Source organism: Mauremys reevesii, linkage group 1 (genome assembly GCF_016161935.1).
Source record: "Mauremys reevesii isolate NIE-2019 linkage group 1, ASM1616193v1, whole genome shotgun sequence".
NCBI classification, from domain to species: domain Eukaryota; kingdom Metazoa; phylum Chordata; order Testudines; family Geoemydidae; genus Mauremys; species Mauremys reevesii.
Genome location: NC_052623.1, coordinates 261,089,567 through 261,115,441, shown reverse-complemented (window position 1 = coordinate 261,115,441; position 25,875 = coordinate 261,089,567). Strand labels below are relative to the sequence as shown.

Here is a 25,875-nt window from a genome sequence, read left to right as displayed (position 1 = left end):
GGGTGCCCTATAAATTTGGCATAATTCCTGGAAGACCACCCTTAAAGGCAATACTTCAAGGAATAACATTGCAGTGCCAGGAAATCTGGTAAACTGCTACTCTAATGTCACTGTGGTGATTTTGTTGGCATTTTGAATGCAGCCCACTTCTATTACTAATATGTTTTGGACGGCAACTGAGTGCTCTCCTCCTCCCCCGACTGAAAATTTGGCTTTCCTAGTGCACTCGGGAGACTCATGCTTTTGGCAGAGATTATCCTTCATGGAGGTAATGCATCAGGAAACACAGCCAAAGCTAAAACATACCAACTGGAATATTAATGTTGCTATATTGCAAGGTCTCCCTTTTGAACATCAGGGCCACATTTTTGCATATGCCTGGAGGCAGGCTGATTTTTCCATTCACTTATTGCAAAATGACTGCACTGATATACTGCTTAAACGTCATCTTGAGTCCACGGGCCTCGTGTGGATGATGATTTTTTCAGGTTCTCCTGCTGTTATCCCAGCCCTGGTGTAGCGCTACTTGTGAGAGCAATGGATGGAGACATTAATGTAGGCTAGTTGCCAATGTTTTTTCCTCATGTCATTCAGCACTAGCCAGAGGTCCTGATTCACCACTGCATGACTCCAGTTTTATGATGCTGTAATTCTGCGGCGTTACATTGATATACAACAGGGGTAATGAACTCGTGACTCAGACCTAGAATTGGACCCAGAAACTTAACAGCAAAAAATAAAAATAATAATAATAATCGTTGTAGGTGTTCTTTATATTGTATATGTGGCGATTTTCCTTTGATCTATCAGGTTTCCTTACACTCCACTATTACATGTTCAGATACCCTAATTTTCCTAATGAGCACTCAAGTGCAAAACTACTTAATAAAAACCAGCCTTAATGCTTGTGACTTAGAAGCTTCACTCAGTAGCAACAAAAGCAGAACAAATATATAGAGCTTTGTGTATCTGATTGCTTGGGCAAGTCGCCTTGCTTAGCAAATGCAAAGATATTAAATTTCTATTCAGATGATTAAAAAGAGCTTCTTCATGTTTTACCGCATGACCTGTTCTGTTTACGGTGCATTAGGTGTTTACTATAGTGATAGAAAATGGCACCTTCCCCATCTCTCTCTCTCTCTCTCTTTTTTTTTACAACAGATGTTCCTTCAGAAGGACTTGCTGATCACCTGTGTCTTTCTTTGCACCTGACTAAGAAGCTTTTTGAAAATATAATATGCATGTTTGTTTAATTTTATTTTAAGTGTAGCCTATAAAGTTAACAGCTGGTGTCAAGTTACTCAAATTGCACCTTATTTTTCTTATATTAGATTGAAACAGTATGCTATGTCAGCAGAGCCCATAACAAACAGCTTTCATGCCTCTCTTTTGTGTTTCATTCGTTTATGATGTACAAATCTAACAAGCACTCTTAAAGAACCTCTGTAAATTAGCTATATTAAAGATTTAAAACATTAAGGGATTCATTTTCAGGGGGTTGAAAGTCGATTTAATTGCATTTAATTCATGGGGTAAACCTTTATTAGCACAGCTAAAGGTAGGAGTGAAATAAGAGACTGTTTTCCAGGAGAGAAATATGTTTAACAGTGTGAAGGGCTGGTTAGACCATTTCCTTCTACTGTCCACTCTGCGTTGTAGATTCAGTTCTTCCAACAGTGATTCTCCTTAAGCTTGCGTTGTAGATGCCTGTTATTTTGGAGCATGACCAAGTCTTCTTCCTGCTGTCACTGTGAATATCTGAGCTGCATTTGTGTGTATCATAGTGACACAGCTGGGAGGTCCTTAGGTGGCAATGAGTTTGTATTTTGATCCCAATCCTGTATTCCTTGTGAAGTCAAATGGAAGCTTAGGTTGTGCAAGGTACAAAGGAGGAGGCTAGTTGTGCAGTGTACTAGATATGATAAAACATAGTATTTCTCTGAAAATGAAGTCTTACTATCCAGCAGTTCACACTAAGGAAAGTCTGGATTTTGCTTTGTCAAACTTTTATGATCAAACTGGAAAAAAAAATCACAAAAAGTGTGGGTGTGCCATAACACTCATTTATTTTTCTTTACTCAGCACCTTAATTATTATTATTTTTTATATTACAGTAGAGTCCAGAAGCTCCAACTGAGATCAGGGTCTTCTTGAGCTATTCACTTGAACAAACATAGTAAGAGACAGTCCATGCCACAAAGAGGTTACATTCTAAATGGCCAAGATAGACAAAAAGTGGGAGAAAGGAAGTATTATAATTAGCTGGGAATGGAGAGCTTATGTGATTCCCTTAAGGGGATCCAGAAAGTCTGTGCCAGAGTCTGAGAATTGAACCCAGCTCTCGTGAATCCTCATTATATGCCTTAACCACAAGGCCGTCCTTCCTCCATTGGTACACTTTGCGGTATAGAATTATTTTCACTTTGTAATCGGAGACCATAAAGTTTTGTCTCAGGTTTTCATGATTAAATCTGACCAATAGTTCTAAACAACAAACCTTCCAGGGTCAAAATTTCTACATTAAAAGATAAGAACTGTGGCTGTGTTGAAAGAAGTCACATCAGTTTGCACACTATCTCCCAGAGTGCTACAGCAGAGATTTTGAGTTTCATTCAGTCTCACTTATGGATGGTCTTAGAGTTTTGGCTAAATGTTACCCAGCCATCTGCAAAATGCCCCTCGAAAGCCCTCTCAAAAGAGCTTTTGCTCTCAGAAACTAGCAGAGATAGCAATATGGAAGAAACCGAGTGGCTGCAGCTCAATCCAAACTAGACCCAGGTCACGCTGATAGGAAGGGGAATAAATCCTACCAAACTGGAAGGGATTGAGACTGTTCCTCTGTGGAGAGGATATGCCAACTCTTGGTCTGAGATGTTTAAAATATTGTGTTCTTCCTGGAGCCTTTACTGATCCTAAATTCCCAGGCAGTAGCGTTAGCCTTGATGGATTTTTCCCATTTTGGACCGGATATAATTTTTAAGGAAATGTAAAAAGACTGAAGAATAGAGTTGGTTGGAAATTTTCCATCGGAATCATTTTCAGTGAAAAATCCAGTTTCTGATTAATTGAAATTTTCTGCAGGAAGATTTTCATTTTGTCAAAAAGTTTCCATTTTCTGTCAGGAAAAATGAAACAAAAGGTTTTGTTATACTGACCTGAAATATTTCATTTCAAGTCAGTTCAACATTGGGTGAACTACATCTCCCATAATGCAGCACAGTCTCTCCTCTGGCTGAGCATCATGATGCATCATGGGAGTCACATGGTTCCTTTCTCTCTTTTATCCCTCCTAATATGTGCCCCAGAGGGAAAGGTAGAGATGTTTCTCTAGCGGGAGACCCATCATGTGTGTGGCTGAATGCTTGGCCACTTCCTCCGGCATCACCCACTATAAGGGGTTGCATTTTGGAGGAGTTAGTGGTATGAACGCATCTGTGCTTCCTCTGCCTGTAGAGATCACTCATGAAGGACTTCATCACCACTTTGGCCTTGGCTGGCATGCATACGTTGTCATGGTACCGCTGCTGCAGCATATTGGAAACATATAGGGAGTAGGAACACTTTTTCCTCTGGATGCTCCAATGCCAGTCTCACCTAATACCCATGTGGTTCATCTGACCAATCACAACTAATTTATACCACTCAAATAACCAATATTGAATATCAAATACTTGCAGAGAAAAATGCAATTTGCCAAAATATGTCATTGAACATCAAATAAATTCAAGGAACTTGCAAGCTGCTTGATGATTTTCCATCAACAGAAAAAGTGACTACATTCATTGAATAAATTATTCATTGCAATATATTAGTCCACCTCTAGTAGCGACCACATAAAAATGGAAGTCTGTATTGTAATGTAACCTTAACTCTAGCTTTCTCTATAAAGCTTCAGTAAAGAAATTTGACTCTGGAGTTTTACTTTAGGGATTTTTCTGCTATATTTTTGTGTCCACATCTCCATCTATGCACCACCTATACAATTGTGTCCTTTGGAACAATGCAGATCACAAAGTCCAGCATGAATTATGGGAGAACCGAGCTCAAAAATTATTCTTGGATGAGGGGATGCAACTGTGGGACACACTTCCAGAGGAGAATAGGCAGATCCAGACTCTGACCACCTTTAGCAAGTTACTGCTGAATGTTCCTATTAGGTTTTCTGCTAGAATGACTTTCAACTTTTCTTCCCTTCCCCTGCTGAAAAGAAACCCAGACAAAAACAAACAAACAAATCCCAAGGAGAGCTTTCTGTAATTCAAAAAGGAGAAGACGACCCACAAACTCCATGAAGCCTACTAAGGACTTTGCTATTGTCACTCAATTTTATGCTGAATATGCTCAGATACCATGGTGATGGGCAGCAGTACATCCTCCACCCCCCAAAAAATAGATAATGTAGCACACTAGGAAGCAGTAAAGTGAGCATAATAGCAGTGTACTGCAAATCAAAACCCGCTTTTATCAATGCAGCAATAACTCAAGAGGTAAATGTATACATAAATGCAGTGGGTCTTGTGTGAAAGCGCAATCATGCAGAAAGCGCATGAAGCACATAAGCACATTGTTGGTGGCACTTAACAAATGTTTACCAAAAAATTAAAAGCCTAAGGGAATGAAGGCTTCACACTAAAGTTCCTTCATAATTGTTTTTACAAAAAAAGTTAAAATCTGTAAAAATAAGAATTTGTTTGTGTGGATGCTGGAGTTGTGAAGAGGACATTTGGTAATTGCTGGAAAAAAAACTAGAAAGCAATTACTTCATGAGCTTAGCCTATCATTTTAGAAAATAAATATTTACTTTAGTAAGTCTTTTATGGCAGAGCAGAGAGTTCTAGGTTTTTAGTTTCTCGGGCTCCCAGCAACCTCCTCATTTTAAAGTGCATATGAAACATTAATCTTTCATCAGGATTGCATAAAGTCGTTTTTTTAATTTGCATTAGGAGATTTTTGTCAACATGACATGTTTAATTTGGCTTTCTAATGGAAATTATGCCAGGTTTGTATTTTCTGCTTTGAATATCCTCACCATGATTAGGACTTGCAAGTTGTGGGGAGGGAGAAAAAGTCTTATATAAGAAGTGACACTTACCTATGGGGGGAGATGAATGGGGTCCCCAAATCTCTGCATAGGAAGGATCTCTCTCTCTTGCTTTCTCTGTGCTGCAAGAAAATTGGGAAGTCATCTCCATGTCACCTTCCGCCAGATCCTGTGAAGGCTTCTTTGCTGGTCTGAGGACCCATGTGTAGGAAGATGGCCAGGCAGGGAAGAAGTAGGTAAACTAGGACAGAGACAGGAGGATTGACAACATCCCCCTTGTGGCCAGGAAAGGTAACCAGTCTGGGTCCTTCATGTAGACCCCTCTCCATGGCAGGGATATAACTTTTATGGGGTTTCAGTGGCAGCTGCTGCCAGAGGAGTTAGCACAGACTTATTGATGCTTATTACCAGGGCCAGAGCTGTCAAGGCCACAGAGCCGATGTGGAAGCGCAGGCCCTATATGCTGATATCTTTGGGCTCTTATTGAAACTCTGGAATCTGAAGGGCTTTGGTGGTCCCATAAGTTAGAGAGTTAAAGATTATAAATAGCTATATAAGGCCACATCCTCAGGGTGAATTGGCTCAGCTCCATTGATTTCAACAGAGGTCCACAGGGGATCTGGCCCATTATTAAATTAGCCTATGCAGTGTTGTCATAGCATTTTGGTCCCAGGATATTAGAGACACAAGGCAGGTAAGGTAATATCTTTTGTTGGACCTACTTCTGTTGGTCAGAGAGATACTACACAGAACTCTTCCCCAGGCCTGAGAAAGGTACTCAGAGTACAGAAGTTGGTCCAATAAATAGCCTGCAATTTACTCTGATTGTCACTTGTTTACCCAGTGAGGATCAATGAGCTGAGAGCTGTGTGTTTGAATTTGAAAGTGAAATACTATTTGGCTGTGTTTGCTTTCTACAGACAATTGAGCACTCAAGCTTTTCTAGCTCAAAAACTCATGAAAATCAAATTTTTAGTTCAAAGATTCACTAAAAGGGAAATTTGAATTGTGAATTTGAATGTAAAATTTGAAAATTCTAGCTGCATTAACTATTGATGTAAGCTATCGGGAATTGTTTCTATTCTCTGCTGATGAAATTGTGTAACTAATGAATAATGTGCAAAGTTGTCCTGATCCATAACCTTATATAGTCAATGGGAGCCTTTCCATTGACTTCCATGGGGCTTTGGATTAGGCCATTGAAAACTGCAACTGGTACAAGTGAATATAAAACTCAAAGTTTATGCTCACTCCTTAAAGTATTTTAGTTACAGTGAATATTGTGAGGTGTATATTTCATTGTAATATCAACATTTGAGTGATTTACAAATTAGGAAACATTCTATGAAGACATTTGTGAATAATTTTGAATAATTAATATATTTGATAGTTTCACAATCTGTCTGCAGACGGTATAGACAGAAGGAAAGATGATATTCATCAAATAGATTGTTAGTTGCAAATTATTCAGTCAGTTCTAGATGGTGCCAGCTGTTGTTTAATGCTTTTATTTAATAAATGGAAAATACAGGAGCCCTCCAGTGGTCAAAACAATACCTCTAAATGCTAATACATGTTGTAACCAAAAGCTTAGCAGTTTAGTCATAGAATGTCTGCTTCTTATTACAAAGAAGTCAGTTTCAAACTTTTTAAGGGTGTTTATTTAATTCACATTTCTATTATTGTTCCCACCAGTGTAACTATACAGAGATAGATAGCTGTGAAATTTCTACATCGATATATATATATATATAGATATATAGATATAGATATAGATATATATAAAAATCAGGAATCCATATCTGAGAAAAAAAAACAGCTAAGTTAGAAAAAGAAGAGCTCTGAGACCTTATTCACCATTGTCCTGCATCGTGTGTCATCACTTACCCCAACGCAAAATAAGTGCAAGATGAGTGTGAAATGCTACTGAATCAGAATGGTTAGCATTTTCTGTGTTTGCACATTGCCTAGCACAATGGGGTCCCGGTCTATGACTAGGGCTTCTGGGCACTACAGTGGTACAAATTAATAATAATTTTCCACACACTTTCGAGTGCTGCAAATGGCTATACCAGGTGCAGAGCAACAGTGAATTGTGACTTTAATGTCTTTCTGAGGTGTAAAAGGTTGAGCTAACTCTCTGAGCACGTGGATGTTTTTCTCGTTAAGTATTTAAGAATGCGTTTTTACTGTTTCCTCTCAGTTACAGAGATATTTTATCATCATCAACAACAAAACCCAACACATCAACAAAATAAACTCGTAATAGCTACAAAAACAGCCACTTTAAAAATGGGTTTGCTATTTATATGCTCAATTAACAAGAAGTAATTAGGGTCAACTTGGTTTCCAAGTTCAGAGTTCTTGTGGTGAGGATTTATGGGGAAACTGTGTTAGGGTAAATTGTAGCTTATTAATTTTTTTATTTTATTTTATTTAGTTAGTTTTCAATGTAACCATTTCAATAGTTAACACCCTTCCAATATGGCTACTTTTTATAGATATTATGGTCCAGAACCTCAGAAGTAAAGTAGTGCTCTACTCAGCACATCTAAGGATATGGGGAGGAATAAAAGTGAATGTAAACCATCTTAGTGATGACCTGTGGGCCTGTGGGGGCTTTTCTGGTCAACGGAGTACACCAATTCAACCTCTGTTTGGGCCTGCTCCAATTTACATGGGTTTGTAACATCCCCACTTTGAAAATCTTGGCCTTGATTCTCACCTTCTAAACTAATTGGCCTATCCAACTGTCTGTCTGTCTGTCTGCTTATACATTCCTAGAGCTTAATCGTGCATTGTGCTGATCACTCTGGCTTCAGTCCAACAAAGTGTGTGCTTAACTTTAAGCACGCGTATAGTTCCATTGAAGTCAATACTGCTCATGTGCATAAGTGCGTTGCTGGATTGTGGTCAGAGTGCTCAGGGTGATGCAGGATTGAGCCCCTAATGCAGTGGTTGTCAAACTTTTGTACTGGTGACCCCTTTCACACAGCAAGTCTCTGAGTGCGACCCCTCCCCCCTGCTTTATAAATTAAAAACACGTTTTTATATATTTAACACCATTATAAATGCTGGAGGCAAAGCAGAGTTTGGGGTGGAAGCTGACAGCTTGCGACCTCCCCCCATGTAATAGCTTTGTGACCCCTGAGGGTTCCGACCCCCAGTTTGAGAACCCCTGCCCTAATGTAACAAATCACAGTAGTAACTGGGTTGCCTAATGTTTTCTTTGTGAAATGTTCTGTGGCCTTTATGAAGGATACTATATAAATTTGCATTAGGGGTCTGATCTTGCTTTACTGAAGTCAATGGCAAAACTCTCATTCACTTCAATTGTGCAGGATCAGGTCTTACATAGCTTTCTATGTTTGTGATGGTAACTCAATGATAAGTTTTCGTTTTGATCATTCTTTTGTTTGCAGACTGTTGGAATGAAATCACCAAATACTCTGAGGAATGAAGAAAATTCTTTTTCTACTACTGAACTACACCCAAATACAGACTTGGAAATAAAATCATCTATAGCTGGAGCTTCTTTGGTTGAAGACTGTTGTTTGTTCCCCCAGTTAACAGGTATTTCTTCTTAAAAGTGATAACATTCACCATGTTATGTGCTACTTCTCTGTTCTCAAGGAACATGGAGAGAGATGATAATGATTGATCCTTGATGAGGAAATAGTTGAAGGTGTAATGGGATTCCTGGATACAGCAATGCCTTAAAGGGCATGTAATTGAGCATGCTGAGAGAAGCCTTAATTGGGAAATATGCTATTCTGTGCTTGGTTGATGGGATTTTTCCTGATATCGGTAGGGTGACCATATTCCCCAAAGTGAAAATGGGACACCTCGAGGGGCTGGCCCAAAGGCCCTTCCTCCGGCACAGGACTGGCCAGAGTTGCTGGGCATCACTGCTTGCCCAAGCACCCCATGCAGGGCTGATGGCCCGAGACATACAACCCTCCCCCAACCTCCATGCTGAGCTGGCAGCCTGAGCCCCCCCGCCACTGCTCACCCATGCCAATGTCATGGATGTCAGAGTATTTTGACAAAACTTGGCATTTGTCCTGTTTGCTTTTGCCCAAATGTTCTTCTCTGCCCCCCTAGGGCAGTGGGTCTCTACCTTTTCAGACTACTGTACCCCTTTCAGGAGTCTGATTTGTCTTGCGTACCCCCAAGTTTCACTACTTGCTTAAAAACTACTTGCTTACAAAATCAGAGGGTAAAAATATGAAAGTGCCACAGCCACTATTACGGAAAAATTGCTCACTTTCTCATGTTTATCATATAACTATAAAATAAATCGATTGGAATATAAATATTGTACTTGCATTTCAGTGTATAGCAGGGATTCTCAAACTTGGGGTTGGGCCCCTCAGGGGGTCACAAGCTGTCAGCCTCCCCAAACCCCTCTTTGCTTCCAGCATTTGTAATAGTGTTAAATATAAAAAAGTCTGTAATTTATAAGGGAGAGGGGGTCACACTCAGAGGCTGGCTGTACAAAAGTCTGAGAACCCCTAGTATATTATATAGAGCAGTATAAACAAGCAATTATTTGACATTTTAGTTTGTACTGACTTTGCTAGTGCTTTTTATGTAGCCTGTTGTAAAACTAGGCAAATATCTAGATGAGTTGATGTACCCCCTGGAAGACCTCTGCATACCCCATACCACTGCCCTAGGTCAAGAGCAAATGGGACAAATACCCACTTTTGCCAAAAAAGGCAGGATGTCTGAGACAGGGCTTAATAAGAGGACTGTCCTGGCCAAAACGGGATGTCTGGTCACCCTCGATATCAGCCATTGACAACTGTTTATGCCAGAAATAGCTTCTACCTTCACCTAGTATTGTTGAGGAGGCTGAGACACATGTTGGGTATGTGTCTTTCCCCAGTCGGCATCAGCAAAGGCAATTAGCTAGCTAGGGAATAGGATTAAGGATCTATAGCCACCAAAGGCATGAAGCTTTCGGATCGATGGTGACTGAAGCCCTGCTAAGTAAATACCATAGATCTATTCTTGCTCTTGGGCTACGTCTATACTACCCGCCCGGGTCGGCGGGTAGCGTTCGACTTCTCGGAGTTCGATAAATCGCGTCTCATCTAGACGCGATATATCGAACTCCGAACGCTCTCCCGTCGACTCCGGAACTCCACCACCGCGAACGGCGGTGGCGGAGTCGACGGGGGAGTCGCGGACTTCGATCCCGCGGCGTCTGGACGGGTGAGTAGTTCGAACGAAGGTAGTTCGATCGAGTTCAGCTACGCTATTCGCGTAGCTGAACTTGCGTCCCTTAGTTCAACCCCCCCCCCCCAGTGTAGACCAGGCCTTGGTTATGCAGGTTTAAATCAGGAGTAAATCCATTGGAATTAATGGAATTACATTAGTGGTATATTTTACATTTTTTTTACCTCCATTTCTTAAAAAGTAGGAATTAGAGTTTCTCTCAAGGCTACTGAATTGAAAGCACAGTCAAGTTTTACTGCTTAAGCCATCTGATGAATTAAGCATAGTGATCTTCAGGTAGCAGATAACTCACTAGCATTAGGTCTCCTCCAAGGGACCAGCACTGGTTGAATCCACATGCCTTGCTTTTGTGGCATAAATGATTTTGATGATGAATAGATCAGCCTTCTGTGGAACTAAGACCCTGTCAACTTGCAGAGTATGGGAGGACCAGATTATTTTTAATGAACTAATCTATCATTGAGTCAGCTAAAATCAGCAGCAAGAGCTTATCAGACAAAGGGAAATTTATGGTAAAATTAATATCACATTATCAAAAAGCAATACTGATCCAATACTATGGGAAATCATTATTTTGTATTATTTCATTACAAAGTAAATCTTTAGTGTTACTTTACTACAAGAGATACTTTTCTTTCAGTACTGTTCTAGGTCAGTGGTTCTCAATTATTTTTTGTTGTGGCCCACTTGAAAATTGAGGTTGAATTGGTGTGCTCTGTTGACTAGAACAGCCCCCTTTAATCATTCTTGTGGCTCTTCTCTGAACCCTCTCCAATTTATCAACATATTTTCTGAATTGTGGGCAGCAGAACTGGACACAGTATTCCACAGTGGTCAGACCAGTCCTAAATACGGAGGTAAAATAATCTCTCTGTTCCTACTCGAGATTCCCTGTTTATACATCCAAGAGTAGCATTAGTCCTATGGGCCACAGTGTCACACTGGGAGCTCATGTTCAGCTGATTATCCTCCATGACCCTAAGTCTTTTTCAGAATAACTGCTTCTCAGGACAAAGTCCCCCATCATGTAAGTATGGCCTACATTCTTTGTTTCTAGGAGGTATACATTTACATTTAGCTATATTAAAACACATGGTGTTTGCCTGTGCCCAGTTTCACAAATGATCCATATTTCTCTCTATCAGTGACCACTCTTCATTATTTACCAGACCCCTAATGTCTGTGTCACCTGCAAACATTATCAGTTTTGATGTTACAGTTTTTTTCCAGGTCACTGATAAAAATGTTATATAGCCTAGGGCCAAGCATCAATCCCTGTGGGAGCCCATTAGAAACACACCCACTCAATGACAATTCCCCATTTACAATTACATTTTGAAACCTATCAGTTAGTCAGTTTTTAATCCATTTAATATGTGCTCTGTTCATTTTATATTTACACGGAAGTCTAAGAATATTACATCAACCCTACCTTTTATCAGCCAAACTGGAAATCTCATAAAAAATATATTGTTAGTTTGACAGAATCTATTTTCCATAAACCCATGATGATTGGCATTAATTATATTATCCTTCTTTATTAATTGAGTCTCACATCAGCCACCCAGTTATTTTGCCTGGGATCAATGTCAGACTGATAAGCCTATAATAACCCTGGTCATCCCATTTATTTTTTTAAAATATTGCACATTAGCTTTCTTCCAATCCTCAAGAACTTCCTATGTGTTCCAAGATTCATTGAAAATCAACATTAACGGTTCAGCAAGGTCCTCAGCCATCTCTTTTGAATGTTTTGGATGCAAGCTTTATAGACCTGCTGATTTAAAAATGTCTAACTTCAGGCACTGCTGTTTTACATCCTCCTGAGATACAAGTAGAATGGAAAGACTTATATGATATGACTAAATCATTTATTTTTCCCAAATACAGAACAGAAATATTTATTGAACACTTCTGCCTTTTCTGCATTATTATTCATAATTCTAATATTCCCATTGTGTAATGGCCCAGCACCATTGTTAGGATTCTTTTTGTTCCTAATATGCTTTAAAAATTCCTTTCTTATTGTCTTTAATTCTGCTGGCCATAGATATCTCCTTGTGTCTCTTTGCTTCCCTTATCACTTTTCTATTCTTCTTAGCTTCTGATTTATACTCATTACTGTCAATTTCTCCTTTCTTACACATTTTTTAATGTATAGCTGCCTTCATGTCCTCTTCAAACAAGGTTGTTGTTTTTAACCAATTCGGCCTTCTTCCTCAGTTGTGGGATTGTGGCTTTTGGGGCTTCTAGTAAAGTGTTCTTAAACAGTTGACACCTACAACATGTGGAAATATTCCCTTCACAGAATGATACAATCAATTATTTTTGTTAATTGGTTAATGTTTTCCTGTTGCGCTTTGTAATTTATATAATGGACTTGCCTGGAGAGGTAACATTTTTAGTACAACAGAGGAGAACGTTGTTATTAGGATTTGGGTAAAAATGAGAACATGACAGTTTCCTCCATCTAGAATCATATATATATATATATTTTAATATATTCAAATTACCGTTCAAATTACTCTGTTCCAACAGACTGCTTAGCTGAGTCTGTCTATACAGGAAATATGATCTGGTTTGTCACAAAATCTGTCAGTGTGTGTGAATTGAATTGCTAAATTGATTTACAGTGTTTTAGTACAACGACTCCTGGACATCTGGGGCTAGAGTTACAGAACAATTAGTGTGAAAACATCAATGGTATTTTATTTATGAAAGATTTGTGCATGTACTGTAATTAGTCTGATCCACCCAGGATCATTTATGAGGTGCGGTTGGCAAAGCCTGTTCTCAAACGATTTTAATCATTGTTTTTTGCAATTAACTTTGCCTGTAAATGTTTTGCAGTTAGGACAGTGTTATTTTAAATATACATTTTCAATCATATGCTTTTTATACCATGGACCAAATCTAGAGGTCCCTACTTAGTCCTTGCTAACTTTACTTAATCTTTATTCAGACAAAATTCCCACGATAGTTAATAATGGGGAGTTCATCAGAGTAAAACTGAATAGAAACAGAGGGGTCAATTATGACATAGTCACAAGCCTCTTGTATGGGAGAATACACAGTAAATCAAGAAGCAGATTGTGACATACTTCCTATGTTATCTAGATCATAAAAGTGGCATATTGGGTCAGACCAATGGTCCATCTAGCCCAGTATCCTGTCTTCCAATGGTGGCCAATGTCAGATGCTTCAGAGGGAATGAACAGAACAGGCAATCATAGAATGATACATCCCCTGCCACCCACTCCCAGCTTCTGGCTATCAGAGGTGAGGGGGACCTAGAGCATAGGGTTGCATCACTGACCCTCTTGGCTAATAGCAATGAATTTATCTAATTCTTTTTTGAACCATGTTATAGTTTTGGCTTTCACAACATCCCCTGGCAATGAGTTCCACAGGTTGACAGTACATTGTGTGAAGAAGTACTTCCTTTGGTTTGTTTTCAACCTGCTGCCTATCAATTTCATTGGGTGACCCCTGGTTCTCGTGTTATGTGAAGGGTAAATAACACTTCCTTATTCACCTTCTTCACACCATTCACAATTTCATAGACCTCTATCATATCCCCTCTTAGTCGTCTCCTTTCCAAGATGAAGAATCCCAGTCTTTTTAATCTCTCCTCATATCAAAGCTGTTCCATACCCTTAATCACATTTGTTGCCTTTCTCTGTACCCTTTTCAATTCTAATATATCTTTTCTGAGATGGGGTGACTAGAACTGCATGCAATATTCAAGGTATGGGCATATCATGGATTTATATAGTGGCATTATGATATTTTCTGTCTTATTATCTATGACTCACCTAATGATTCCTAACATTCTGTGAGCTTTTTTGACTGCTGTTGCAAATTGAGCAGATGTTTTCAGAAAACTATCCACAATCATTCCAAAATCTCTTTTGAGTGGTAACAGCTAATTTAGACCCCATAATTGGGGATTATGTTTTCCAATGTGCATTACTTTGCATTTATCAATATTGAATTTCATCTGCCATTTTGTCGCTCAGTCACCAAGTTTCGTGTGATCCCTTTGTAACTCTTCAAAATCTGCTTTGGATTGAACTATCTGGAGTAATTGTGTATTATCTACAGATTTTACCACCTCACGGTTTACCCTCTTTTCCAGATAATTTAGGAATAAGTTAAATAGGACTGGGCCCAGTACAGACTTCTGGGGGACACCACTATTTACCTCTCTCTGTTCTGAAAACTGATCATTTATTGTTATCCTTTGCTTTCTGTCTTTTAACCAGTTACTGATCCATGAGAAGATCTTCCCTCTGATCCCATGACTGCTTACTTTGCTTAAAAGCCTTTGGTGAGGGTCCTCTTTAAAGGTTTTCTGAAAGTCCAAGTACACTAGACCCACTGGTTCACCCATGCCCACATGTTTGTTGACACTCTCAAAGAATTCTAGTAGAATGGTGAGGCATGATTTCCCCTTACAAAAGCCATGTTGACTCTTCCCCAACAAATCATGTTCATCTATGTGTTCATAATTCTATTCTTCACTAGAGTTTCAGTTAATTTGCCTGGTACTAAAGTTAGGCTTACCGGCCTATAAATGCCAGGATTGCTTCTGGAGCCTTTTTTAAAAAATCGGTGTCACATTAGCCACCCTCCAGTCATCTGGTAGAGAAACTGATTTAAATGATCAGTTACATACCACAGCTGAGCTTCAGTTCATCTGCAAATTTGACACCATCAGCTCAGGATTAAACAAAGAGTGTGAATGGCTTGCCAACTACAAAACCAGTTTCTCCTCCCTTGGTTTTCACACCTCAACTGCTAGAACAGGGCCTCATCCTCCCTGATTGAACTAACTAGCTTGCTTCTTGCTTGCATATATATACCTGCCCCTGGAAATTTCCACTACTTGCATCCGACGAAGTGGGTATTCACCCACGAAAGCTCATGCTCCAAAACGTCTGTTAGTCTATAAGGTGCCACAGGATTCTTTGCTGCTTTTACATACCACAGTTAGTAGTTCTGCAAATCCATATTTGAGTTCCTTAGAACTCTTGGGTGAATACCAGATTTATTACTGTTTAATTTACCAGTTTTCCAAAACCTCTTCTATTGACACCTCAATCTGGGACAGTTCCTCAGATTTGGCTCAGGTGTGGTAATCTCCCTCACATCCTCATCTGTCAAGACCAATGCAAAGAATTAATTTAGCTTATCCACAATGGCCTTGTCATCCTTGAGTGCTCCTTTAGCACCTCAATCATCCAGTGCCCCCACTGATTGTTTCGCAGGCTTCCTGCTTCTGATGTACTTTAAAAAATGTTTACTGTTAGTTTGTGAGTCTTTTGCTGGTTGCTCTTCAAAGTCTTTTTTGGCCTGGCTAATTATACTTCTACATTCTAGAGAGTTCTTGGGCTACAGCATTAATTCAGAAACAGAGTGCTTTTAAGATCCTTGTGTTTTTACCTGAATGAGTTGACTTAATCTACAGGGCTTTTACATGTGATGATGGTGGTGGTTTATGTATACAGCACCTAACAATTTGCTAGGTTCCTCGCATTTGCAAAGTCAAGTTAGATATCTGACTCGAATAGCTTGTATTGTAAGAATCTACTAGACAGACCTTTCTTTCCACACAGGGTCCCATTAAACACAAAAGGACTCTATGCAGGAGTAAGGATCTGCATTTGTGGATCCCAATGCTGGATTAGAAATAAGAAGGAACACCCCCCTACCCCCTCTCACCTCCCTGCCCACAATAAAAAGGTAGACTGAAAATGTGGAAGGCATGCAAACATAAAAGCAAAATGATTGAGAGGATGTTTGTCATACATCTTCATGAATCTGTATATCGACTTTGCCAGATAAACTAGGATAATGCATTAAAAACTATGAAATAAATGCATTCCAGAGGCAGTGCATGGTTATCACAATATTTGATAATTAAGACTTTACCTTCCTCTGATTGACAGAAAAATATGTACTCAGGATTCCATTAATCTAACAAAGTTTTATATTGAACTTTAGTTTAGAATTGGGTTTTTTTGGTTGCTTTGATTGGAATAATGTGGTGAAAATGCCTTTGTACTGGCTTATGAATTAGATTTATAAGCAATTTTATGTTTAGACTCTTAGAAACACTTTTGGTATTTCTTCAGTCTTGCTTATATTAATGATGTCTGACAGGCTTGAATGAAACTGAATCCAAGCTGGCGAGTAGGGACCCCATCTCTGTTGGACACATGCACAAGGCTCAGCATGATACAGGTAAGCTTGTGAACTTTTGAATGTTGTGTTTGTTTTCTTATTATTGTGCATAGCCTACCTTTGTAATAATACAGTGTAGTGATTCATTATCAAATCACTGGCTTGTCCCCAAATAAAATGCTATGTAAGTTTCTAGTCTCTCAGTTTATAGGATCTTTTGGCTTGTGTATTTGTTTTCTGGATCTCCCAGTTCTGCCATTTCTCCACATAAAGAATCTGATCCTGGGAGCTGCTGAGCACCATAAATTCTCAGATAACACTTGCTTTTAAGGTGGTTGGTTGAATTTGTCACCTTAGTTAGTTTGTAATGATTTTTTTTTCTGTAGGAGTGTATGCATTTGTGTGCATGATCTCTCTCCCTCTCATTCTGATTTTAACTCTAGCTGTGTATATATTGCACTTCACAAACAATATTATGGGCCAGATTCAGAAGTGATATGTAAGACTCTTTCTGTGTGTATGTGTGCATTCCTAAACCTTCTAAAACTTCAAAAATATTATTGGATAACAGCTTAAAAGTATATATTTTTCTGTAACGCAGAAACAGTAAAAGGCTGCATTATACATGGCCATTTGTATCAACATTTAAATCCAGTCATGGAAACCAGAAAAATAAGTTCTAAAATAAAGATCAACATACAACTTTGTTAAATTGATAGAAATATCAGTTGTCTTCAACTTCTTCTCTGCCTAGCTGTTCTTAGATAGGTAGTTTCCTGTAGGCTTCACAGCAGAAGAGGTTTTTGAGGGGGGATCAGAAGGAGGAGAGTGTATAACTCAGTTCAGGGATGCCATTCCATACATACATAGGGAAGATGTGGAAGAAAGAACAAAGCGGATTGTTGGAAATGCAGACAAATAGAGACCAAGGGTGGCATTGTTGGTAGAACCAAGGGCAGGGGAGCAACACAAGTAGAGAGGAGAGGAGACAAGCGGGGAATGGGAGAGATTCAGAGGGCCCTGAAGGTGATGACACAAACCTTGAACTTGGTGTGGTGGAAATGGGGGTGCCAGTGGAAAGATTAAAACAAGGGCTGACCTGGCCAGAACAATGGGAAAGGAAGATGATCCTAGCAGCTGGTAAGATCTTAAACTTCTTAGACTTCCTTACACCGGCTTTGCTGATGTATAAGGAAGTGCAGGTTGGTGTCACTAAGGCTATGTCTATGCTGCAAGTTACGGGTATGATTCCCAGCTCATGGAGACCAGGTCTACACTATAAACTTACATCGGTATGACAGTGTTGCTCGGGGGGGTGGGGGGGGAATGTGAAAAATCCACCCCGAATGACGCAGTTATACCGACTTAACCCCCGTCGGCATAGGAGTGTCTTCACTGAAGCACTACAGTGGTGTAGCTGCGCCGCAGCAGCGTTTTAAATGTAGACCTGCCCAGAGACATACTCGTGCTAGCTCTCAGTGCAATAAAAGCAGTAGTGTAGCTAGGGTAGTGCAGGAAGCAGTGGGTGGCAGCCCGGGTTAGCCATGCTGAATACATATCCAGGGGGTTCAAGCAGCTTTGTACTTGGCACATCTAGCCCATGCCACCACTCGCTGCTACCCTGCTGCCATGGCTACACTACTGCTTTAGCGAGCTGGCATGAGTATGTCTGAGAGCTGGCAATCACACGCCTAGCTCATGGTGTGGACATAGCCTTAAACGTCAAGGAGGTATAAGCGAAAGCACTTTACATACTGTACTTTCATTTATACTTCCCTATAGTCCCTCAGTGTGTAAGTTACACTAACTTTGACACCATTAAACATTAGCAGAGCAGGTATAAGTAGGCTTATGGGAGTTGGCCTGAGTATAGGGTGGTTTATGGAGGTCTGATTTCAACCACTTTAAACTTCATCTCTGAATTTAGCCCAGCGTATCTAATAATACTGCTCATTAATTTCTGTCCACATACTTCAAGGTATTTTCTTAGCAATTGGATACCCCCCTTTTAGCAAAATTGTCTACAGCATTGTTTTATGAATTGTTTCTGAAGCCAGTGGAGTTGCTCCTCATTTCCACCCGTGTAAATCAGAGCAGAATTTGGTCTCTTAAGAAAATCTTCTGAAGCTTAATTTTTAACTTGTCCCGTGGTAAAAACGGCATAGAATGTGGTGGAAAGCTTGCTTAATACAGACTTCTCTGAGCTGTGGGATTACTAAGGGGGTTGCTTAAAAAAGTCGAGATATTAGCAGCGTGGACCCATTGTGTTCTAGTTTTATTCTGAACCAGAAAATGCATTTTTACTGCAGTGTGGATATAGTTTCAGTTGAGATAAAACAAACCTCTGCAGGGTCTTTTTGACATTAAGCTGTTGCTGAAGATGTTAAAGCAAAAGTAAATGTACTAATCATTGGTAACAAAGCAGCCTAATCCATGCTGACCTACAATTTGTTTAGGATCCTTTGGAGGAACAGAGAGATTAAAATGTAAATAAAAAAGAGGTAAACAGTGGGTCAGAGATTAGAAGTGAAAAAGGAAAAGGCTGGCTTCCCCCGGACCACACACTGATAGTAGACCTTCCTTCAGTGATTGTTAGAAAATGTTTCATGTTTCTTTCCCCCGCAAAAAAACCTTAGAAAACAGAAGGTTTGATTGACACTTGTCATGGCTGATAGAGAGAGGAAGATGCTTTGGTAAAAAGGAGAGGAGGCAGCCATGTCAAAAGCAGCAGCAGTCAAAGGACGATTCCGCCTTTCTGTGGTTTTGTCTTTCTCAAAATTATTCAAATCTGGGTGGCATCTGAGGATAACTGGCATTTTGACACAGCTTAAAGGATTGTCTCACTAACTCTATTGAACTGAGGCTGCCATCCTTTTTAAAAATGTATAAAGAGAGATCTTCCATAATCTGATATGTATACAAATGAAAGGCAGCTTGATACCAGAGGTCTTTCAATATATTTTGTGTGGGGGGGGACAATTTTATCCATTTCTTGACTGATTATCATTTTCATCTGTGTACAAGAATGCTACTTATTGATTTTAAAAGGTTTTATTTGATTTTCCTTCAAATATCCATAGTTGCTTGAACTGCATCTGGTGGTTACAAATTCAAATCAAGCCAGTTGGATTAGAATCAACAAATGTAGGGAATTTTCTGTCAAAGGAGGTTCCTCGCCAACTAGGAATCCCCTCTATTGATGGCCTTCCTGCTAATGGATTTTTCTTTTACTGGCAATTTTCTTTTTTTTTCTCTCTCTCTTTCTTCCCAGAAAGGCATCATGGCTCTCTTCAGCCCATTGTCACAACTGCACTGGCTGGCATAAATGGGCTCCATAGCGTTACTTACTCTTCTGTCATTCTGAGCTGCCATTATACTTGTTGGTCTCCTCTTCATTTAACTTTGCTCCAGCTGGGGCCAAACCCACCTCACCATATTCATGTATGTTGTGCCATTAAAATAAAGGGAACTACTTATATGAGTAAGGTTAGCAGGATTTGGTCTCCACTGGTGTTCTATATATAACCTATTGAGTTCACCCAAATGGACCCTAGATTTCCCCCTCAGTAACAGGTCCAGCAGGAAAAATATCTTGTCTTCCCTACTTCTTGCACTGATGTGTTTATTTTATGATGTTAGTAGAACAAACTAAACATGGGCCTCTCCATCCCCACTGTTACTTTATAGTTTGTTAATGGCTGCAATTATAATAAGGAAACATAAATATTTCAAAGCACAGGGGGAAAAAATCACCCAGGCCAGCTTCATGGGTCAGAGCCCTTACTTGTGGGCTGTCTGGCTGATCTCTGAGCAACCTTCTCCCTACCCAGCAAAGATCAGCAGGTTATATAGCTCCTAACTGGCATATTAACAATACCTAATTGCCAAATAACCTACTTGATTAACCCATACTGGTGTGGATAAAATCCTGAAATAGAGGAAGAGATAGTTGGGTTTCTTCCCAGCATCCATTGGAGGGTGGGGGGCGGCATGATAGGTCCAGAAGAATGACTCCCCGGGACCTCTGTGGGCCAGTACACCCTGTTACACTTCACTATTCAAGTCTTGTGGCTGGTCTCTCTTCTGTTTAGCTCATCAAACTCTGTGTTGAGCTGAGCTTTATTAGCAAAGAAAATGGATATGTCTTCAGTGGAAAAAGCCTGAATATCAAAAGTAGAACCTCTAAAATTGTCACAGGGATTTGGCATATTCTGTTGCCAGATTGAGGGGTTTGAATTGTGATTCTCAGTATCTGCAGCTGATAATGTTTCTAGCTATTTTGTCATTTAAAATAACATTAATAATGAGATGTGTCGGTCCAATAGCATAGACAAAAATAGTTCTTTGAGTGATTCCTCATGTAAATTCCAATTAGGTGTGCATGCACTATGAGCATGGCAGCTGGAAAAGTTTTCCCCTAGCAATATCTGTCAGGTTGGCCTAGCCCTCCCCCGGGGTCATGCCCTCATGGCGCTGAATATAGAGTCCTGCCTACCCGCCATCCCCTCAGTTCCTTCTTACTGCCAGTGATGGTTAGTCGGAATGCCTTTAACTCTCGCCTCAGCAAGCATCTTTTTGCACTGTCCACTCATAGCTAGCCTCAGCATATTGACTGGTTCAGGACAATTTGGACAGGGTTGTCGCTCTGCCTCATAAGGTCCTCGACTCCCTCCTGTGGTGGCTCAACCTGCAGGTGGTGTGTGCATGACTTCCCTTCACCACATCTCCGCCATCCCTCTCGCTGGTGATGGATGCGTCAGCCTTGAGATGGGGTGCACATCTGGGAGACCTTAGGATGCAAGATCTCTGGTCTCAGGCAGAGCTTGCTCTCCACATCAATGTCAGAGAGCTGAGAGTGGTCCACCTAGCATGTCAGACCTTCCGTGTCAACCTGGCAGGGAAATGTATATCAGTTATGATGGACAACACCACAGCGATGTTTTATATAAACAAACAGGGGGTTCACGCTCCTCTCCTCTTTGCCAGGAAGCCCTCAGGCTGTGAGACTTTTGTGTAGCTCATTTGATACACCTGGAAGCATCATACCTCCCCGGAGTACAGAACGAGTTGGCAGACTATCTCAGCAGGTCATTCCACAGCTATGAGTGGTCCCTGCTCCCGGATGTCGCAAACTTCATCTTCCAACAGTGCGGCTTTCCCCAGATAGACCTGTTCGCCATGCAATGCAACAGGAAGCGCCAGCAGTTTTGCTCCTTCCTGAATCACAGCCTGAGCTCTATCGCGGATGTGTTCCTCCTTCCTTGAGGGGGGGCACCTCTTCTATGTGTTTCCTCCCATCCCCCTCGTTCACACAGTGCTCCTCAAAGTTTGGAGGGACAAGGCCTTGGTGATATCGATAGCTCCAGCCTAGCCCCGTTGACACTGGTACACATCTGTCCTCAAAATGTCTGTGGAAGCCCTAATCACTTTGCCACTCTTCCTGGACTTGATAACACAGGATCACGGCCATCCCCAGCACCTGAACCTGGAGTTGCTGCACCTCATGGCATGGAAGCTGCATGGCTGAACCTGATGGAGTTCACTTGTTCGGACCCAGTCAGGCAAATTCTCCTGGGCAGTAGGAAACCCTCCACCAGGGCTCCCTACCTGGCCAAATGGAAGAAATTTTCAATCTGGTCAGCGCAGCACCATTTGTCTCCGACACTCGTGTCCATACCCCTTATACTGGCCTACCTTCTCCAACTTGAACAGCAGGGGCTGTCCATGTATCAATAGAGGTTCACTTGGCCACCATTTCTGCCTTCCATCCAGGCGCAGAGGGCTGGTTGGTCTTTGCTTACCCTATGGTCAGCCATTTCCTGAAAGGTCTCAATGGACTATATCCACATGTCCGACAGCCGGTCCTGGCCTGGAACCTCAATCTGGTCCTTTCCAGACTAATGGGGCCACATTTCCTTCCTAAGGTTGTTTCACAGTTTCACATCAGCCAAGACATCATCTTCCTGGTTTTCTATCCTAAGCCGCACTCAAGCAACAGGGAGCAAAAACTTCACTCGTTGGTCATTCACCGGGCATTAGCCTTCTATATCGAGCGAACCAAACCGTTCCAGAAATCCATTCAGCTGTTTGTTGCAGTAGCAGACAGAATAAAAGGGCTTCCAGTCTCCTACCAAAAGATTTAGTCATAGATCATGTTCTGCATCCAGGAATGCTACGACCTGGCGAAGGTACCAACCCCTTCGCTTACAGCGCACTCCACCAGGGTGCAGCTTCATGAGCGGTGTCTCTGGCACATGTTCTGAGCCAAGAAGTATGCAGAGCAATGTGGTCCTCCATTCATACTTTCATATCGCATTATACAATTACCCATCAGGCCAGAGATGATGCAGCCTTTGGTAGAGTGGTGATCCAGTCAGCAAACATTTAAGCCCCGGCCCCACCTCCAAAATTTAGGCTTGGGTATCACCTAATTGGAATTGACATGAGCATTCACTCAAAGAAGAAAAAACGGTTACTAACCTTCTCGTAACTGTTGTTCTTCGAGATGTGTTGCTTATGTCCATTCCAGTACCTGCTGTCCTATCCCTCTGTCGGAATAGCTGGCAAGAAGGAACTGAGGGAATGGTGGGTCAGAAGGGCCTATATTGAGCACCATGAAGGTATGACCCCCGGGGGCACCCAGGCTGACCCAACAGATACCGCTAGGGAAAAATTTTTCCGGCTGCCATGCATGCATCATGTGCACACCTAATTGGAATGGACATGAGCAACACATCTTGAAGAACAACAGTTATGAGAAGGTTCGTAATTGTTTTATTCACAGGGTTTTCAAGAAAACAGGTGAAGTGGGATCATTCCCAGAATCGAGAACAGAGGTCGGCAGCCTTTCAGAAGTGGTGTGCCGAGTCTTCATTTATTCACTCTAATTTAAGGTTTCGTGTGCCAGTAAAATATTATAACATTTTTAGAAAGTCTCTTTCTATAAATCTATAATATATAACTAAACTATTGTTGTATGTAAAGTAAATAAGGTTTTTAAAATGTTTAAGAAGCTTCATTTAAAATTAAATAAAAATGCAGAGCCCCCCCGATGGTGGCCAAGACCCGGGCAGTGTGAGTGCCACTGAAAATCAGCTCGTGTGCCGCCTTTGGCATGCGTGCTATAGGTTGCCTACCCCTGATCTAGAATGTAAGGTGGGCACCATAGATATGTTTTCAAATGAGAAGCAATAATATACGTTTGGTCTCTTAAAATGATGTTTTTTATGAGAGCAGAGCAGGAATGGGTTAGGCGCGCATCAACTGTTACTATTATTTGGTAAACCAAATTTTGAAGTTTTATCTGTTTTAGACACTAACACTCAGAGTATCAGTAAGGGTAAACTGGACTGGGAGCAGAACAAAATGTGTACCTGTTGATGCCTGTATTAACAATTATTCTTGAGACTTGGTGACTCATATGTAGTGCTGTGTAGGTGATGTAAAATAAAAATACTTGTGTCAACTTGTATAATGCTCCACAATAGCATGTACCCATAGGATCTGATTTTCTCCCAAAGTTCCCTTTGCACTTCTATAATATGTACTATCTGAGGATCTCAAAGTGCTTTACAAACCTTAACTACCGAAGCCTCACATTAATTTGTGAAGTAGGTATTCTCCCACTCTGAGTCACAGAAAGGTTGCGATTTCCCCAAGTTCACCCAGCAAATAGATGGCAGAGCTGGGACTAGAACCCAGGTTGTCTGACTCCAAATCTTGTGCTTTGAATCTTTTAGGTCACATTCTCTCTCAAAAGTGTGCTGGGAAATGGCCAAAGGAGATATACCTGGTCCCTCATCTCTTTTCCTATTGAGAACAGTTCTTAATGCTATTACCTTCATGTGTGTTAAATATCTTCCAGTACTGAAAGAACCAGCGGAAGAGTCAAATAAGGATATGGATGGCTGTTGCATTGGAGATAAGAGGCCTGGAGAGTCCAGAACACCCAGTCATGCAAATAGAGGAAGACGTTCCAATCTGGACCACACCATTCTGCTGGGAATGGACCAACAACGAAAAGCTGAGGGAAGACAAGCTCAAGCCTTACACATTTACTCAAAACTCCAGGAGACTCAAATTCCTGCATTCCAAGCACCTGAGACTAGAACTATCTCCAACTTCGAAGATTGTGAGTTCTTATGTTTGAGTTTATTTGAAGTTGTTTACTCCAGGAAGAGGAGGTTGGCTGAGGGAGTTTCCTGCGACTGTGGGGCCTATTTCCGATCCTGCCTTTGCTCACATATCCGGGTGGAGATCCTCTGAGCGGCGTCCGCTGGCTCCCTTGACACCTTTGAGGAGCAGTGGGCGCTGTCCGGGGTTTTCTGCATGGTGTCCCCTTCAGGTTCCCTTTGTTTGACCCTTTGACCTTTTCATCTGCCCCTGTTACATTTTTGGTTGTCCCCCGTAATTACTTGAATTCCTGGACCTTGTGGATCCTCCCCAAAGGCTAGGGGAGGGTCCTTTAGCACTTTCCGAAACCCAATATGAGCACTCTCCTGTAGCCGTCTGGCCTGACCCCTCACACTAGCCATTATCTATGTAATCACTGGGGTTATTGGCCCTAAGGTCACCATCATAGGCTCCACATTTCCAGGGGAGCTCAGCCTGCAAGCTGAGCATCTGTGTATCTCAATTCTTTTTACAGACCCCTCACTATAGTATCTGAACCATGAGCTATATCAGACCACACCCACTGGCCTGCTTTCCCTGTTCATTGGGACTGGTCCAAGAATTCTGTAAAGCATCCAGCATATCACAGATAATAATAATAAAGCTCTTAGAAATTACTGCTATGCTAGGCAGTCACCGTTTATGATTTGAATAAAGTGCTTAGGTTTGTGCTCTCCAGACATAGCAGTGGCCAGCTGGAAGTACATGGCTTTGGATGCTCCAAATATAGAATGTACCAGTGACCTAGAGATGACGCTTCTGCCTCTGCTATCCTTGATTCACCGCCTAGAATATCCAGCTCCACAACATGAGAGTCAGCATAAATGCCAGGTCCTCAGCCAGCAGCGCTCCTCGTTTTGCTGCCAGTTCCTGAAAAGAGGCTGAAATGTGCTGGCAAGTTTCTGAGTCACAACCCTCAGTGAAAAGAAAGTTGTCCAAACAATGTATAATGGACTTAATCCCCACTTCCCTAATAATTGCCCTTTCAGGATAACAACAAAATTTCCAAAAGCAGCACAGGATACTACACAACTCCTGGGAATGGACTGACAAGGTTAAAACAGCCATCAGCCCTAGCAAATAAAAGTCTCTTGAGAGCACAAAGACGTGAAACAAAAAAACTCCTTTATGTTCATTCATTAATGCCCTGACCCACCCGCACACCTAGAACCTGGCTACAGCCAAATTGGAAGAAGTGTTCTTAAGCGAACAGTCCCCTGGAGCAATGTCAT

At 41.1% G+C, this 25,875-nt stretch overlaps 1 protein-coding gene across 1 annotated transcript in view; it reads left to right on the top strand.

The window, feature by feature from the left end:
* LOC120373513 overlaps positions 1–25,875 on the top strand; it is a 195,600-nt gene that overhangs the window by 144,176 nt on the left and 25,549 nt on the right. Inside the window, exons 8-10 of the mRNA XM_039492069.1 lie at positions 8,464–8,614; positions 16,451–16,531; positions 24,336–24,602. Coding sequence (XP_039348003.1) covers positions 8,464–8,614; positions 16,451–16,531; positions 24,336–24,602 — 499 coding nt within the window. The remainder of the gene's footprint in view (positions 1–8,463; positions 8,615–16,450; positions 16,532–24,335; positions 24,603–25,875) is intronic.